The sequence below is a fragment of the Oncorhynchus mykiss genome, chromosome 8 (assembly GCF_057628025.1).
Source record: "Oncorhynchus mykiss isolate SJ-2025 chromosome 8, ASM5762802v1, whole genome shotgun sequence".
NCBI lineage: Eukaryota > Metazoa > Chordata > Actinopteri > Salmoniformes > Salmonidae > Oncorhynchus > Oncorhynchus mykiss.
The window spans coordinates 90494814-90512879 of NC_143029.1; the positions used below are offsets into that span (position 1 = coordinate 90494814).

General features: G+C 42.7%; 2 protein-coding genes across 2 annotated transcripts in view; both read right to left on the reverse strand.

Annotated features, from left to right (window-relative positions):
* The window catches only part of LOC110518901 (microtubule cross-linking factor 1), a gene marked incomplete at its 5' end in the record, with an annotated part of 63754 nt that extends 50804 nt beyond the window's left edge, over positions 1–12950 (reverse strand). The window contains 3 exon segments of the mRNA XM_090183067.1: positions 12549–12575; positions 12578–12643; positions 12645–12950. Coding sequence (XP_090039193.1) covers positions 12549–12575; positions 12578–12643; positions 12645–12950 — 399 coding nt within the window.
* Positions 12951–14480: 1530 nt separating this feature from the next.
* LOC149982180 (microtubule cross-linking factor 1-like) overlaps positions 14481–18066 on the reverse strand; it is a 171278-nt gene continuing 167692 nt past the window's right edge. Inside the window, exon 7 of the mRNA XM_090182938.1 lies at positions 14481–14876. Coding sequence (XP_090039064.1) covers positions 14766–14876 — 111 coding nt within the window. The 3' untranslated portion in view covers positions 14481–14765. The remainder of the gene's footprint in view (positions 14877–18066) is intronic.

Below are 18066 nucleotides of genomic sequence, written 5' to 3' on the forward strand. Positions count from 1 at the left end.
CAGAGAGGAGGAGGAGGGGTGATAGAGAGAGGAACAGGGAGGAGGATGAGGAGGAGGGGTGATAGAGAGAGGAACAGGGAGGAGGAGTGATAGAGAGAGGAACAGAGAGGAGGAGGAGGGGTGATAGAGAGAGGAACAGGGAGGAGGATGAGGAGGAAGAGGAGGAGGAGGGGTGATAGAGAGGGGAACAGAGAGGAGGAGGAGGAGGAGGGGTGATAGAGAGAGGAACAGGGAGGATGAGGATGAGGAGGAGGAGGGGTGATAGAGACAGGAACAGAGAGGAGGAGGAGGGTGAAATAGAGAGGAACAGAGAGGAGGAGGAGGGGTGAAAGAGAGAGGAACAGAGAGGAGGAGGGGAGATAGCGAGGGGAACAAGGGAGGAGAGTACAGGTGAAATATACATATGTATGGCATGATTGTTATTACTAAGTTGGTGGGTAGTTAGGTGGAGAGGGAACCAGGAAAAACCCTGACTCTTTAACCAGAGAGAAAACTCCTGGATCTATAGATAGTACAACTATCTAAAGAACATGACCCTTTGTAACCAGTACTTTACCTGTTACTGAGTCAATATGTACCAGTACATTACCTGTTACTATGAGTCAAGATGTACCAGTACTGTACCTGTTACTATGAGTCAATATGTACCAGTACTTTACCTGTTACCATGAGTCAAGATGTACCAGTACTTTACCTGTTACTATGAGTCAAGTTGTACCAGTACTTTACCTGTTACTATGAGTCAAGTTGTACCAGTACTTTACCTGTTACTATGAGTCAAGTTGTACCAGTACTTTACCTGTTACTATGAGTCAAGTTGTACCAGTACTTTACCTGTTACTATGAGTCAAGATGTACCAGTACTTTACCTGTTACTATGAGTCAAGTTGTACCAGTACATTACCTGTTACTGACTATGAGTCAAGATGTACCAGTACTTTACCTGTTACTATGAGTCAAGTTGTACCAGTACTTTACCTGTTACTATGAGTCAAGTTGTACCAGTACTTTACCTGTTACTATGAGTCAAGTTGTACCAGTACTTTACATGTTACTATGAGTCAAGATGTACCAGTACTTTACCTGTTACTATGAGTCAAGTTGTACCAGTACTGTACCTGTTACTGACTATGAGTCAAGATGTACCAGTACTGTACCTGTTACTATGAGTCAAGATGTACCAGTACATTACCTGTTACTATGAGTCAAGATGTACCAGTACTGTACCTGTTACTATGAGTCAAGATGTACCAGTACATTACCTATTACTGACTATGAGTCAAGATGTACCAGTACATTACCTGTTACTGACTATGAGTCAAGATGTACCAGTACTGTACCTGTTACTATGAGTCAAGATGTACCAGTACATTACCTGTTACTGACTATGAGTCAAGATGTACCAGTACTTTACCTGTTACTATGAGTCAAGATGTACCAGTACATTACCTGTTACTGACTATGAGTCAAGTTGTACCGGTACTGTACCTGTTACTATGAGTCAAGTTGTACCAGTACTTTACCTGTTACTATGAGTCAAGATGTACCAGTACTGTACCTGTTACTATGAGTCAAGTTGTACCAGTACTGTACCTGTTACTATGAGTCAAGATGTACCAGTACTGTACCTGTTACTATGAGTCAAGATGTACCAGTACTGTACCTGTTACTATGAGTCAAGATGTACCAGTACATTACCTGTTACTATGAGTCAAGATGTACCAGTACTGTACCTGTTACTATGAGTCAAGATGTACCAGTACTGTACCTGTTACTATGAGTCAAGATGTACCAGTACATTACCTGTTACTATGAGTCAAGATGTACCAGTACTGTACCTGTTACTATGAGTCAAGATGTACCAGTACTGTACCTGTTACTATGAGTCAAGTTGTACCAGTACATTACCTGTTACTGACTATGAGTCAAGATGTACCAGTACTGTACCTGTTACTATGAGTCAAGATGTACCAGTACTGTACCTGTTACTATGAGTCAAGATGTACCAGTACTGTACCTGTTACTATGAGTCAAGATGTACCAGTACTGTACCTGTTACTATGAGTCAAGATGTACCAGTACTGTACCTGTGCCATGGTCCCAGAGAAGGCCTCTCTGTCCTCCTGTCCAGGCCTCAACCTGCGATCGTGTTCCAGTCGCAACTGCATCTCTTCCCCAGCTGTGTCGCGTAGCTGTACCCCGCAACACAGTTACCCTCAACACAGTAACCTTCAGAGCTGTACCCCTCAACACAGTTACCCTCAGAGCTGTTCCCCTCAACACAGTTACCCTCAGACCTGTACCCCTCAACACAGTTACCCTCAGAGCTGTACCCCTCAACACAGTTACCCTCAGAGCTGTACCCCTCAACACAGTTACCCTCAGAGCTGTACCCCTCAGAGCTGTACCCCTCAACACAGTTACCCTCAGAGCTGTACCCCTCAGAGCTGTACCCCTCAACACAGTACCCCTCAGAGCTGTACCCCTCAACACAGTTACCCTCAGAGCTGTACCCCTCAACACAGTTACCCTCAGAGCTGTTCCCCTCAACACAGTTACCCTCAGAGCTGTACCCCTCAACACAGTAACCCTCAGAGCTGTACCCCTCAAAACAGTTACCATCAGAGCTGTACCCCTCAACACAGTTACCCTCAGAGCTGTACCCCTCAACACAGTTACCCTCAGAGCTGTACCCCTCAACACAGTAACCCTCAGAGCTGTACCCCTCAACACAGTTACCCTCAGAGCTGTACCCCTCAGAGCTGTACCCCTCAACACAGTTACCCTCAGAGCTGTACCCCTCAATACAGTTATCCTCAGAGCTGTACCCCTCAACACAGTTATCCTCAGAGCTGTACCCCTCAACACAGTTATCATCAGAGCTGTACCCCTCAGAGCTGTACCCCTCAACACAGTTACCCTCAGAGCTGTACCCCTCAGAGCTGTACCCCCCAACACAGTTACCCTCAGAGCTGTACCCCTCAGAGCTGTACCCCTCAACACAGTTACCCTCAGAGCTGTACCCCTCAGAGCTGTACCCCTCAACACAGTTATCCTCAGAGCTGTACCCCTCAGAGCTGTACCCCTCAACACAGTTACCCTCAGAGCTGTACCCCTCAACACAGTTACCCTCAGAGCTGTACCCCTCAACACAGTAACCCTCAGAACTGTACCCCTCAACACAGTTATCCTCAGAGCTGTACCCCTCAGAGCTGTACCCCTCAGAGCTGTACCCCTCAACACAGTTACCCTCAGAGCTGTACCCCTCAGAGCTGTACCCCGCAACACAGTAACCCTCAGAGCTGTACCCCTCAACACGGTTACCCTCAGATCTGTACCCCTCAACACAGTTACCCTCAGACCTGTACCCCTCAACACAGTTACCCTCAGATCTGTACCCCTCAACACAGTTACCCTCAGAGCTGTACCCCTCAACACAGTACCCATCAGAGCTGTACCCCTCAACACATTAACCCTCAGAGCTGTACCCCTCAACACAGATACCCTCAGAGCTGTACCCCTCAACACAGTTACCCTCAGAGCTGTACCCCTCAACACAGTTACCCTCAGAGCTGTACCCCTCAACACAGTACCCCTCAGAGCTGTACCCCTCAACACATTAACCCTCAGAGCTGTACCCCTCAACACAGTTACCCTCAGAGCTGTACCCCTCAACACAGTTACCCTCAGAGCTGTACCCCTCAACACAGTTACCCTCAGAGCTGTACCCCTCAACACAGTTACCCTCAGAGCTGTACCCCTCAACACAGTACCCCTCAGAGCTGTACCCCTCAACACATTAACCCTCAGAGCTGTACCCCTCAACACAGTTACCCTCAGAGCTGTACCCCTCAACACAGTTACCCTCAGAGCTGTACCCCTCAACACAGTACCCCTCAGAGCTGTACCCCTCAACACAGTTACCCTCAGAGCTGTACCCCTCAACACAGTAACCCTCAGAGCTGCGTACGAGGAGTGAAATGTCAGCTAAACAGACTGGTACCCAGGCTAACTACACAATGGGCAAATACTTACTTGAAATCTGTGGGCATAACTCCAGATTGACGTCAATGCTGAACAAAAATACATGCATGAACCTCGAGTTCGACCCTATGTGTAAATGTTGTGCCTTTCGTCATGCCTGACGTCTAGGGTTGCAAAATTCTGGTAACTTTTCCCAAATTCCCAGGATTTCCAGAAATCCCGGTTAGAAGATTGCCCGGAATCATAATAAGCAGGAAATTCGGACCAGGATTTCTGGAAAACCAGGACATTTTGGAAAGTTAGTGGGATTTGTCTGTAACGCCACAGACTGTACTGTACAGTACTCCATCAGTTATCATCAAACCCTCAGTATTATCTAGGTACATACAGACTGTACTGTACAGTACTCCATCAGTTACCATTAAACCCTCAGTATTATCTAGGTACATACAGACAGTACAGTACTCCATCAGTTACCATTAAACCCTCAGTATTATCTAGGTACATACAGACTGTACTGTACAGTACTCCATCAGTTATCATTAAACCCTCAGTATTATCTAGGTACATACAGACTGTACTGTACAGTACTCCATCAGTTACCATTAAACCCTCAGTATTATCTAGATACATACAGACAGTACAGTACTCCATCAGTTACCATCAAACCCTCAGTATTATCTAGATACATACAGACAGTACTCCACCAGTTATCATTAAACCCTCAGTATTATCTAGATACATACAGACAGTACTCCATCAGTTATCATTAAACCCTCAGTATTATCTAGATACATACAGACTGTATAGTACAGTACTCCATCAGTTACCATTAAACCCTCAGTATTATCTAGATACATACAGACAGTACTCCATCAGTTATCATCAAAACCTCAGTATTATCTAGATACATACAGACAGTACTCCATCAGTTATCATCAAACCCTCAGTATTATCTAGGTACATACAGACAGTACTCCATCAGTTATCATTAAACCCTCAGTATTATCTAAGTACATACAGACAGTACTCCATCAGTTATCATTAAACCCTCAGTATTATCTAGGTACATACAGACAGTACAGTACTCCATCAGTTACCATTAAACCCTCAGTATTATCTAGGTACATACAGACTGTACAGTACTCCATCAGTTATCATCAAACCCTCAGTATTATCTAGATACATACAGACAGTACTCCATCAGTTACCATTAAACCCTCAGTATTATCTAGGTACATACAGACAGTACAGCACTCCATCAGTTATCATTAAACCCTCAGTATTATCTAGGAACATACAGACAGTACTGTACAGTACTCCATCAGTTATCATCAAACCCTCAGTATTATCTAGATACATACAGACAGTACTCCATCAGTTATCATCAAACCCTCAGTATTATCTCGATACATACAGACAGTACAGTACTCCATCAGTTATCATTAAACCCTCAGTATTATCTAGATACATACAGACAGTACTTCATCAGTTATCATCAAACCCTCAGTATTATCTAGATACATACAGACAGTACTCCATCAGTTATCATTAAACCCTCAGTATTATCTAGGTACATACAGACAGTACAGTACTCCATCAGTTATCATTAAACCCTCAGTATTATCTAGGAACATACAGACTGTACTGTACAGTACTCCATCAGTTATCATTAAACCCTCAGTATTATCTAGATACATACAGACAGTACAGTACTCCATCAGTTATCATCAAACCCTCAGTATTATCTAGGTACATACAGACAATACTCCATCAGTTATCATTAAACCGTCAGTATTATCTAGATACATACAGACAGTACTCCATCAGTTATCATTAAACCGTCAGTATGATCTAGATACATACAGACAGTACTCCATCAGTTATCATCAAACCCTCAGTATTATCTAGATATATACAGACAGTACTCCATCAGTTATCATCAAACCCCCAGTATTATCTAGATACATACAGACAGTACTCCATCAGTTATCATTAAACCCTCAGTATTATCTAGGTACATACAGACAGTACTTCATCAGTTACCATTAAACCCTCAGTATTATCTAGGAACATACAGACTGTACTGTACAGTACTCCATCAGTTATCATTAAACCCTCAGTATTATCTAGGAACATACAGACTGTACTGTACAGTACTCCATCAGTTATCATTAAACCCTCAGTATTATCTAGATACATACAGACAGTACTTCATCAGTTATCATTAAACCCTCAGTATTATCTAGATACATACAGACAGTACTTCATCAGCTATCATTAAACCCTCAGTATTATCTAGATACATACAGACAGTACTTCATCAGTTATCATTAAACCGTCAGTATTATCTAGATACATATAGACTGTATGGTACAGTACTCCATCAGTTATCATTAAACCGTCAGTATTATCTAGATACATACAGACAGTACTCCATCAGTTATCATTAAACCGTCAGTATTATCTAGATACATACAGACAGTACTCCATCAGTTATCATTAAACCCTCAGTATTATCTAGATACATACAGACTGTACAGTACTCCATCAGTTATCATCAAACCCTCAGTATTATCTAGATACATACAGACAGTACTCCATCAGTTATCATCAAACCCTCAGTATTATCTAGATACATACAGACAGTACTCCATCAGTTATCATCAAACCCTCAGTATTATCTAGATACATATAGACTGTATGGTACAGTACTCCATCAGTTATCATTAAACCCTCAGTATTATCTAGGTACATACAGACAGTACTTCATCAGTTATCATTAAACCCTCAGTATTATCTAGATACATACAGACAGTACTTCATCAGTTATCATTAAACCCTCAGTATTATCTAGATACATACAGACAGTACTCCATCAGTTACCATTAAACCCTCAGTATTATCTAGGTACATACAGACAGTACAGTACTCCATCAGTTACCATTAAACCCTCAGTATTATCTAGGTACATACAGACTGTACAGTACTCCATCAGTTATCATTAAACCCTCAGTATTATCTAGATACATACAGACAGTACTCCATCAGTTATCATTAAACCCTCAGTATTATCTAGGTACATACAGACAGTACAGTACTCCATCAGTTATCATTAAACCCTCAGTATTATCTAGGAACATACAGACTGTACTGTACAGTACTTCATCAGCTATCATTAAACCCTCAGTATTATCTAGATACATACAGACAGTACTTCATCAGTTATCATTAAACCGTCAGTATTATCTAGATACATATAGACTGTATGGTACAGTACTCCATCAGTTACCATTAAACCCTCAGTATTATCTAGGTACATACAGACTGTACAGTACTCCATCAGTTATCATCAAACCCTCAGTATTATCTAGATACATACAGACAGTACTCCATCAGTTATCATCAAACCCTCAGTATTATCTAGATACATACAGACAGTACTCCATCAGTTACCATTAAACCCTCAGTATTATCTAGATACATACAGACAGTACTCCATCAGTTACCATTAAACCCTCAGTATTATCTAGATACATACAGACAGTACTCCATCAGTTACCATTAAACCCTCAGTTGACGGATGTGGGCGGAGCAGATATGAGAGCTATATTATATTAGAGAGGGACTGTGTTCTGTGTTCTAATGGGACTGTGTTCTGTGTTCTAATGGGACTGTGTTCTGTGTTCTAATGGGACTGTGTTCTGTGTTCTAACGGGACTGTGTTCTTTGTTCTTATGGGACTGTGTTCTAATGGGACTGTGTTCTAATGGGACTGTGTTCTGTGTTCTAATGGGACTGTGTTATTATGGGACTGTGCTCTAATGGGACTGTGTTCTAAATGGACTGTGTTCTTACGGGACTGTGTTCTGTCCTCATTAGTAGAACTGTCCCGGAATCCCCCCCTCTCTCCATCTCCGCCCTCTCCCTCTCTCCCTCCATTCCTTTCTCCTCTCCCTCTATCTATTTCTCCTTCCTCTTTCTCTCTTACTCTCTCTCTCTCCCTCCATTCCTTTCTCTCTCTCTCCCTCTCTCTCCCTCTATCCATTTCTCCTTCCTCTTTCTCTCTTACTCTCTCTCTCTCGCCCTCTCTCTCCCTCCATTCCTTTCTCCTCCCCCTCTCTCTACTTCTATCTATTTCTCCTTCCTCTTTCTCTCTTACTCTCTCTCTCTCTCTCCCTCTCTCTCCCTCCATTCCTTTCTCCTCTTCCTCTCTCTCCCTGTCTGTCAGCCCAATGTCAAATGTAAATCACACAGAGCAGTAATCCTCCTGTACCAGAGCTGCTTTTACACCCGTCCTCTCATTCATTCACTCTCTCCGCTTCACAGATTACGTTAGAGGGGAAACTGAAATCCCATATTAGAGGAACCACATCCCTGGTCAGAGTGTTTGTGTCAATGCTATAATTACGTGACACTATGCAGACTTAGAGACAATGTACTTCATGTGACGTAAGGACAATACGGCATGCAAATAGCATGCTTGTTGTGTCATAACATTTTAGAACTTCCTGTATGTCTGCCAACAGTCGAACTGCGACCAGGTTCAGGATTGTAAAGGCTTTTGACGTTAAATAACGCCTTTTTTTAAAAACATGTAAACTATCATATACCTTCATTACAAACTGGTCTGAGATCTGTTAACAGGAATACAAAATGTTAAATTAGGAGCCTAGTTTAGCCAAGGAGAAAGCATTGAGCTACAGTAGTTCGGGAGAAAGTCAGGATCCGTGATTGGCTGAGATAACGGAGAGGCTACTTCCTGGAGGCTCATGCTGACCCCTTTGCTCGTACATGTCAAATCCTTAAAGAGATGGGCAGGGATAAGGCTTATGAGAACCTAAATGGGTCTGAACACAGAAGAGCTCTCTAGAAAGTGGGACGTTCATGAAAGGGAATGTAATCTTCAACTTGTCTCCAATGTGGGATAACCCATCTATTATACTTTCTGTCACAGCCAGAAGAGGACTGGCCACCCCTCATAGCCTGGTTCCTCTCTACCCGGCACAGCCAGAAGAGGACTGGCCCACCCCTCATAGCCTGGTTCCTCACTACCTGGCACAGCCAGAAGAGGACTGGCCACCCCTCAGAGCCTGGTTCCTCTCTACCTGGCACAGCCAGAAGAGGACTGGCCCATCCCACATAGCCTGGTTCCTCTCTACCTGGCACAGCCAGAAGAGGACTGGCCCACCCCTCATAGCCTGGTTCCTCTCTACCTGGCACAGCCAGAAGAGGACTGGCCCACCCCTCAGAGCCTGGTTCCTCTCTACCTGGCACAGCCAGAAGAGGACTGGCCCATCCCACATAGCCTGGTTCCTCTCTACCTGGCACAGCCAGAAGAGGACTGGCCCACCCCACATAGCCTGGTTCTTCTCTAGGTTTCTTCCTAGGTTTTGGCCTTTCTAGGGAGTTTTTCCTAGCCACCGTGCTTCTACACCTGCATTGCTTGCTGCTTGGGGTTTTAGGCTGGGTTTCTGTACAGCACTTTGAGACATCAGCTGATGTAAGAAAGGCTTTATCAATATATTTGATTGATTGTATGATCTACCATTTAGAAGCGCTGAGTCTGTACTTTAGTAAAATAAAATAAAAATAATACAAAAATGAAATAAACAATCTTGGAAATTTGACATAAACTCACCTCCTTGACCTCAGTCACATATGCCTTAGAACAGAACGATCATAGTCCATAACGTAACATCAAGAAAAACATTGAACAGAATTAGCTCAACTATTATTAGGATATGAGGAGTATTTCTAGAAGTACCAATATAAACAGACGATCAGCGATCTGAAAACAGTCATGTCCTTTCCACGAAGGGTTAAACGGGAATCAGAAGACCACAGAGTGTCCAGAGGTGGTCAATGGCAACAACAACAAAAACAACCCAATTACAAATCAACGGCTGGAAATAAATATCTGTGGTCAGGGGAGTGGACCAACTGTTGTGATGAAAACAGAAATAAAAATAGAGACAGAGAGAGAGAGAGAGAGAGAGAGAGAGAAAGAGAGAGAGAGAGAGAGAGAGAGAGAGAGAGCGAGAGAGAGAGACAGAGAGAGAGAGAGAGAGAGAGAGAGAGAGAGAGAGAGAGAGAGAGAGAGAGAGAGAGAGAGAGAGAGAGAGAGAGAGAGAGAGAGAGAGAGAGAGAGAGCGAGAGAGAGAGAGACAGAGAGAGAGAGAGAGAGAGAAAGAGAGACAGAGAGACAGAGACAGAGAGAGAGAGAGAGAGAGAGAGAGCGAGAGAGAGACAGAGAGAGAGAGAGAGAGAGAGAGAGACAGAGAGACAGAGACAGAGACAGAGAGAGAGAGAGAGAGAGAGAGAGAGAGAGAGCGTGTGGATGGCGTGAGAGATCATGCTCATCAGATAACGGTGACAGTGTGGGCTGGAGTGTTACCTGATGCCATGTTGGACTGAGTGGCTTTTGTTTTGTTAGATAACAACGGACTTAGCTTAAGAGGGTTGAAGTGGGTCGGCGCTGAGGACGGCCTATACTTTTCTAAAGCTTGATGAGCCCTGGTACCTCCAACCGGCTCTAAAATAAAACACCTTGACAGGATAATATTACAGTGAGACCTGGAACCTTGTTAATTCTACTTTAACCGTTACAGTGCCTTGCGAAAGTATTCGGCCCCCTTGAACTTTGCGACCTTTTGCCACATTTCAGGCTTCAAACATAAAGATATAAAACTGTATTTTTTTGTGAAGAATCAACAACAAGTGGGACACAAACATGAAGTGGAACGACATTTATTGGATATTTCAAACTTTTTTAACAAATCAAAAACTGAAAAATTGGGCGTGCAAAATTATTCAGCCCCCTTAAGTTAATACTTTGTAGCGCCACCTTTTGCTGCGATTACAGCTGTAAGTCGCTTGGGGTATGTCTCTATCAGTTTTGCACATCGAGAGACTGAAATTTTTTCCCATTCCTCCTTGCAAAACAGCTCGAGCTCAGTGAGGTTGGATGGAGAGCATTTGTGAACAGCAGTTTTCAGTTCTTTCCACAGATTCTCGATTGGATTCAGGTCTGGACTTTGACTTGGCCACTCTTATTTTTGAACCATTCCATTGTAGATTTTGCTTTATGTTTTGGATCATTGTCTTGTTGGAAGACAAATCTCCGTCCCAGTCTCAAGTCTTTTGCAGACTCCATCAGGTTTTCTTCCAGAATGGTCCTGTATTTGGCTCCATCCATCTTCCCATCAATTTTAACCATCTTCCCTGTCCCTGCTGAAGAAAAGCAGGCCCAAACCATGATGCTGCCACCGCCATGTTTGACAGTGGGGATGGTGTGTTCAGGGTGATGAGCTGTGTTGCTTTTACGCCAAACATAACGTTTTGCATTGTTGCCAAAAAGTTCAATTTTCGTTTCATCTGACCAGAGCACCTTCTTCCACATGTTTGGTGTGTCTCCCAGGTGGCTTGTGGCAAACTTTAAACAACACTTTTTATGGATATCTTTAAGAAATGGCTTTCTTCTTGCCACTCTTCCATAAAGGCCAGATTTGTGCAATATACGACTGATTGTTGTCCTATGGACAGAGTCTCCCACCTCAGCTGTAGATCTCTGCAGTTCATCCAGAGTGATCATGTGCCTCTTGGCTGCATCTCTGATCAGTCTTTTCCTTGTATGAGCTGAAAGTTTAGAGGGACGGCCAGGTCTTGGTAGATTTGCAGTGGTCTGATACTCCTTCCATTTCAATATTATCGCTTGCACAGTTCTCCTTGGGATGTTTAAAGCTTGGGAAATCTTTTTGTATGCAAATCCGGCTTTAAAGTTCTTCACAACAGTATCTCGGACCTGCCTGGTGTGTTCCTTGTTCTTCATGATGCTCTCTGCGCTTTTAACGGACCTCTGAGACTATCACAGTGCAGGTGCATTTATACGGAGACTTGATTACACACAGGTGGATTGTATTTATCATCATTAGTCATTTAGGTCAACATTGGATCATTCAGAGATCCTCACTGAACTTCTGGAGAGAGTTTGCTGCACTGAAAGTAAAGGGGCTGAATAATTTTGCACGCCCAATTTTTCAGTTTTTGATTTGTTAAAAAAGTTTGAAATATCCAATAAATGTCGTTCCACTTCATGATTGTGTCCCACTTGTTGTTGATTCTTCACAAAAAAATACAGTTTTATATCTTTATGTTTGAAGCCTGAAATGTGGCAAAAGGTCGCAAAGTTCAAGGGGGCCGAATACTTTCGCAAGGCACTGTACTATTAAAATGTGGCTCTTATCCTTCACCCCCCCCCCCCCCCCCCCGGCCAAATTCAAAACGGCACAGGAACGCGTTGATCGAGTTCCATGAAGAACATTCCAGAATTTGGCACCTGTACTTGACTCATGTCTAAATGCCTCTGAAAAGACACGCAGTTGAGCTAAGAATTTTTTTTGAAATATCTTGACTCTACGCACATGTGCAATGCCCTAAATCTTTACTTTACACTGTGGTGTAAACCTTAGTGTAAACTTTACACTGGTGTGTTCTGTCTGTCCTCATCCAGTCCTACTACAGGGAGAAGGGAGGGAAGGTATGGAGATGAAAGAGGCACTGACCTCAGGTCTTAAAGAAGCCAAGGGGGGGCCCTGTGGTATTTAGTGTGTCCCAGGATGGCTCCCCTGTTCTGGGCGGGGCCCTGAGGCAAGACCCCCCTGGTCATGCCTCTGGCCTTGGGTCTCCACGGCTCGCTCCTGTCCTAGACGCCACTCCAGCTCATCCCTCGCACCGGACTGTGACTGGGGGTGGGGGTCAGGGGGTGACAGGTGAGGGAAGGTGTGTGGGTGTGGGGACAGAGGGGATGGAGGGGGGAGGGGAGTGCATGAAGCGGATTGGTGGATAAACGAACAAACGGACGAATGACAATAAACAAACAGCAGGAGGAATTTTTTTTTAAAGCAAAAAAATTTAAAAATAAGATGATAAAGACAAGGGTGAAAAATTATACTAAAAACTACAACAGAACAGACGGATTAGAGAACTAAGAACTACAACAGAACAGACGGGTTAGAGAACTAAGAACTACAACAGAACAGACGGCTTAGAGAACTAAGAACTACAACAGAACAGACGGATTAGAGAACTAAGAACTACAACAGAACAGACGGCTTAGAGAACTAAGAACTACAACAGAACAGACGGATTAGAGAACTAAGAACTACAACAGAACAGACGGGTTAGCGAACTAAGAACTACAACAGAACAGACGGGTTAGAGAACTAAGAACTACAACAGAACAGACAGATTAGAGAACTAAGAACTACAACAGAACAGACGGATTAGAGAACTACAACAGAACAGACGGATTAGAGAACTAAGAACTACAACAGAACAGACGGGTTAGAGAACTACAACAGAACAGACGGATTAGAGAAACTAAGAACTACAACAGAAAAAAACAGACGGGTTAGAGAACTAAGAACTACAACAGAATAGACGGATTAGAGAACTAAGAACTACAACAGAACAGACGGATTAGAGAACTAAGAACTACAACAGAACAGACGGATTAGAGAACTAAGAACTACAACAGAACAGACGGATTAGAGAACTAAGAACTACAACAGAACAGAACAGACGGGTTAGAGAACTAAGAACTACAACAGAACAGACGGATTAGAGAACTAAGAACTACAACAGAACAGACGGCTTAGAGAACTAAGAACTACAACAGAACAGACGGATTAGAGAACTAAGAACTACAACAGAACAGACGGATTAGAGAACTAAGAACTACAACAGAACATACGGATTAGAGAACTAAGAACTACAACAGAACAGACGGATTAGAGAACTAAGAACTAAAACAGAACAGACAGATTAGAGAACTAAGAACTACAACAGAACAGACGGATTAGAGAACTAAGAACTACAACAGAACAGAACAGACGGATTAGAGAACTAAGAACTACAACAGAACAGATGGATTAGAGAACTAAGAACTACAATAGAACAGACAAATTAGAGTACTAAGAACTACAACAGAACAGAACAGACGGGTTAGAGAACTAAGAACTACAACAGAACAGACGGATTAGAGAACTAAGAACTACAACAGAACAGAACAGACGGATTAGAGAACTAAGAACTACAACAGAACAGACGGATTAGAGAACTAAGAACTACAACAGAACAGACGGATTAGAGAACTAAGAACTACAACAGAACAGACGGATTAGAGAACTAAGAACTACAACAGAACAGACGGATTAGAGAACTAAGAACTACAACAGAACAGAACAGACGGATTAGAGAACTAAGAACTACAACAGAACAGACGGATTAGAGAACTAAGAACTACAACAGAACAGAACAGACGGATTAGAGAACTAAGAACTACAACAGAACAGATGGATTAGAGAACTAAGAACTACAACAGAACAGACAAATTAGAGTACTAAGAACTACAACAGAACAGAACAGACGGGTTAGAGAACTACAACAGAACAGACGGATTAGAGAACTACAACAGAACAGATGGATTAGAGAACTAAGAACTACAACAGAACAGACGGATTAGAGAACTAAGAACTACAACAGAACAGAACAGACGGGTTAGAGAACTACAACAGAACAGACGGATTAGAGAACTAAGAACTACAACAGAACAGACGGATTAGAGAACTAAGAATTACAACAGAACAGACGGATTAGAGAACTAAGAACTACAACAGAACAGACGGATTAGAGAACTAAGAACTACAACAGAACAGACGGATTAGAGAACTAAGAACTACAACAGAACAGACGGATTAGAGAACACGAATGGAGCAGAGTTAGAGAACGAAGAAAAGCACAAAGAGAAAGACCAACTTAAAGACGACGGCGTACGAGAGAGACGAGAAGAGGACTAGAACGAGGATGAACAACATGATGGGTTGAAACATCTGAAGGGCGGAGGGAACACAAAGAGAAGAAGAAAAAAAGAGAGGGATCGGGGGGGAAAAAGAATGCAAAACACTGGTTATGAAGCGCATGCAATGAGGGAAACATGAGTCCAAATCGACTGCTGCTAGACAGAATAGATACCTCCGCTGGTGAGCTTCAGCTAACTCACCACATGCTAAACGCATGGCAGCAGCCCATGCAGTAGAAGCAGTAAGAAAAGATAACGAAGCTTAGATCTTTACTCTACACATGTGAAATGCTTTAATTCTTAAAATAAGTTTAATTCCCCTGTTGTTATGTTAAGACATATCAAGGTCATTTGCTTGTGAATCGACTTCTGTTAGGACAAATCACGTCTTTTTCTTGCTTCTATTCAGTTGGCGTCAGGTTGGCGTCTCCACAACCATTGGAGGCTCGGGAGTCCCGCCTTAACGCATATTTCGCTGATTGGACTGTCTGTTAATTTGTGGCGGAACAGCACAGCACAGGCACGTTCACAGGAGAGAGTAAACAATGAACGACAGCAGTGAAGGATGTTCCTGACCACTAGCTACACTGCATTCAGAAAAGTATTCAGACCCTTGACTTTTTCCACATTTTGTTACGTTACAGCCTTATTCTAAAATGGAAAATGGATTATATAAAACATGTTCCACATCAATCTACACACAATACTCCATAATGACATCACAATACCCCATGATGACATCACAATACCCCATTATGACATCACAATACCCCATAATGACATCACAATACCCCATGATGACATCACAATACCCCATGATGACATCACAATACCCCATGATGACATCACAATACCCCATGATGACATCACAATACCCCAGCTAACCGATCGCTGCAGTCCATCGGTATATAGCCCACCCAATCTACCTACCTCATCCCCATACTGTTTATATTTATTTACTTTTCTGCTCTTTTGCACACCAGTATCTCTACCTGCACATGTTCATCTGATCATTTATCACTCCAGTGTTAATCTGCTAAATTGTAATTATTCACTCCTATGGCCTATTTATTGCATACCTCCTCATGCCTTTTGCACACAATGTATATACAGTGCCTTGCGAAAGTATTCGGCCCCCTTGAACTTTGCGACCTTTTGCCACATTTCAGGCTTCAAACATAAAGATATAAAACTGTATTTTTTTGTGAAGAATCAACAACAAGTGGGACACAATCATGAAGTGGAACGACATTTATTGGATATTTCAAACTTTTTTAACAAATCAAAAACTGAAAAATTGGGCGTGCAAAATTATTCAGCCCCTTTACTTTCAGTGCAGCAAACTCTCTCCAGAAGTTCAGTGAGGATCTCTGAATGATCCAATGTTGACCTAAATGACTAATGATGATAAATACAATCCACCTGTGTGTAATCAAGTCTCCGTATAAATGCACCTGCACTGTGATAGTCTCAGAGGTCCGTTAAAAGCGTAGAGAGCATCATGAAGAACAAGGAACACACCAGGCAGGTCCGAGATACTGTTGTGAAGAAGTTTAAAGACGGATTTGGATACAAAAAGATTTCCCAAGCTTTAAACATCCCAAGGAGCACTGTGCAAGCGATAATATTGAAATGGAAGGAGTATCAGACCACTGCAAATCTACCAAGACCTGGCCGCCCCTCTAAACTTTCAGCTCATACAAGGGGAAGACTGATCAGAGATGCAGCCAAGAGGCCCATGATCACTCTGGATGAACTGCAGAGATCTACAGCTGAGGTGGGAGACTCTGTCCATAGGACAACAATCAGTCGTATATTGCACAAATCTGGCCTTTATGGAAGAGTGGCAAGAAGAAAGCCATTTCTTAAAGATATCCATAAAAAGTGTTGTTTAAAGTTTGCCACAAGCCACCTGGGAGACACACCAAACATGTGGAAGAAGGTGCTCTGGTCAGATGAAACCAAAATTGAACTTTTTGGCAACAATGCAAAATGTTATGTTTGGCGTAAAAGCAACAGAGCTGAACACACCATCCCCACTGTCATACATGGTGGTGGCAGCATCATGGTTTGGGCCTGCTTTTCTTCAGCAGGGACAGGGAAGATGGTTAAAATTGATGGGAAGATGGATGGAGCCAAATACAGGACCATTCTGGAAGAAAACCTGATGGAGTCTGCAAAAGACCTGAGACTGGGATGGAGATTTGTCTTCCAACAAGACAATGATCCAAAACATAAAGCAAAATCTACAATGGAATGGTTCAAAAATAAACATATCCAGGTGTTAGAATGGCCAAGTCAAAGTCCAGACCTGAATCCAATCGAGAATCTGTGGAAAGAACTGAAAACTGCTGTTCACAAATGCTCTCCATCCAACCTCACTGAGCTCGAGCTGTTTTGCAAGGAGGAATGGGAAAAAATTTCAGTCTCTCGATGTGCAAAACTGATAGAGACATACCCCAAGCGACTTACAGCTGTAATCGCAGCAAAAGGTGGCGCTACAAAGTATTAACTTAAGGGGGCTGAATAATTTTGCACGCCCAATTTTTCAGTTTTTGATTTGTTAAAAAAGTTTGAAATATCCAATAAATGTCGTTCCACTTCATGATTGTGTCCCACTTGTTGTTGATTCTTCACAAAAAAATACAGTTTTATATCTTTATGTTTGAAGCCTGAAATGTGGCAAAAGGTCGCAAAGTTCAAGGGGGCCGAATACTTTCGCAAGGCACTGTATATATATTCCTAATATGTTATTGACTTGTTTATTGTTTACTCCATGTGTAACTCTGTGTTGTTGTCTGTTCACACTGTAAACAGACCATATGAGTCATACTGTAGTGGTGTTTACATCCAGTAGTAATGGACTCTACCATTCACACAGACTCCCCTTGGTGTTTACATCCAGTAGTAATGGACTCTACCATTCACACAGACTCCCCTTGGTGTTTACATCCAGTAGTAATGGACTCTACCATTCACACAGACTCCCCTTGGTGTTTACATCCAGTAGTAATGGACTCTACCATTCACACAGACTCCCCTTGGTGTTTACATCCAGTAGTAATGGACTCTACCATTCACACAGACTCCCCTTGGTGTTTACATCCAGTAGTAATGGAATCTACCATTCACACAGACTCCCCTTGGTGTTTACATCCAGTAGTAATGGACTCGACCATTCACGCAGACTCCCCTTGGTGTTTACATCCAGTAGTAATGGA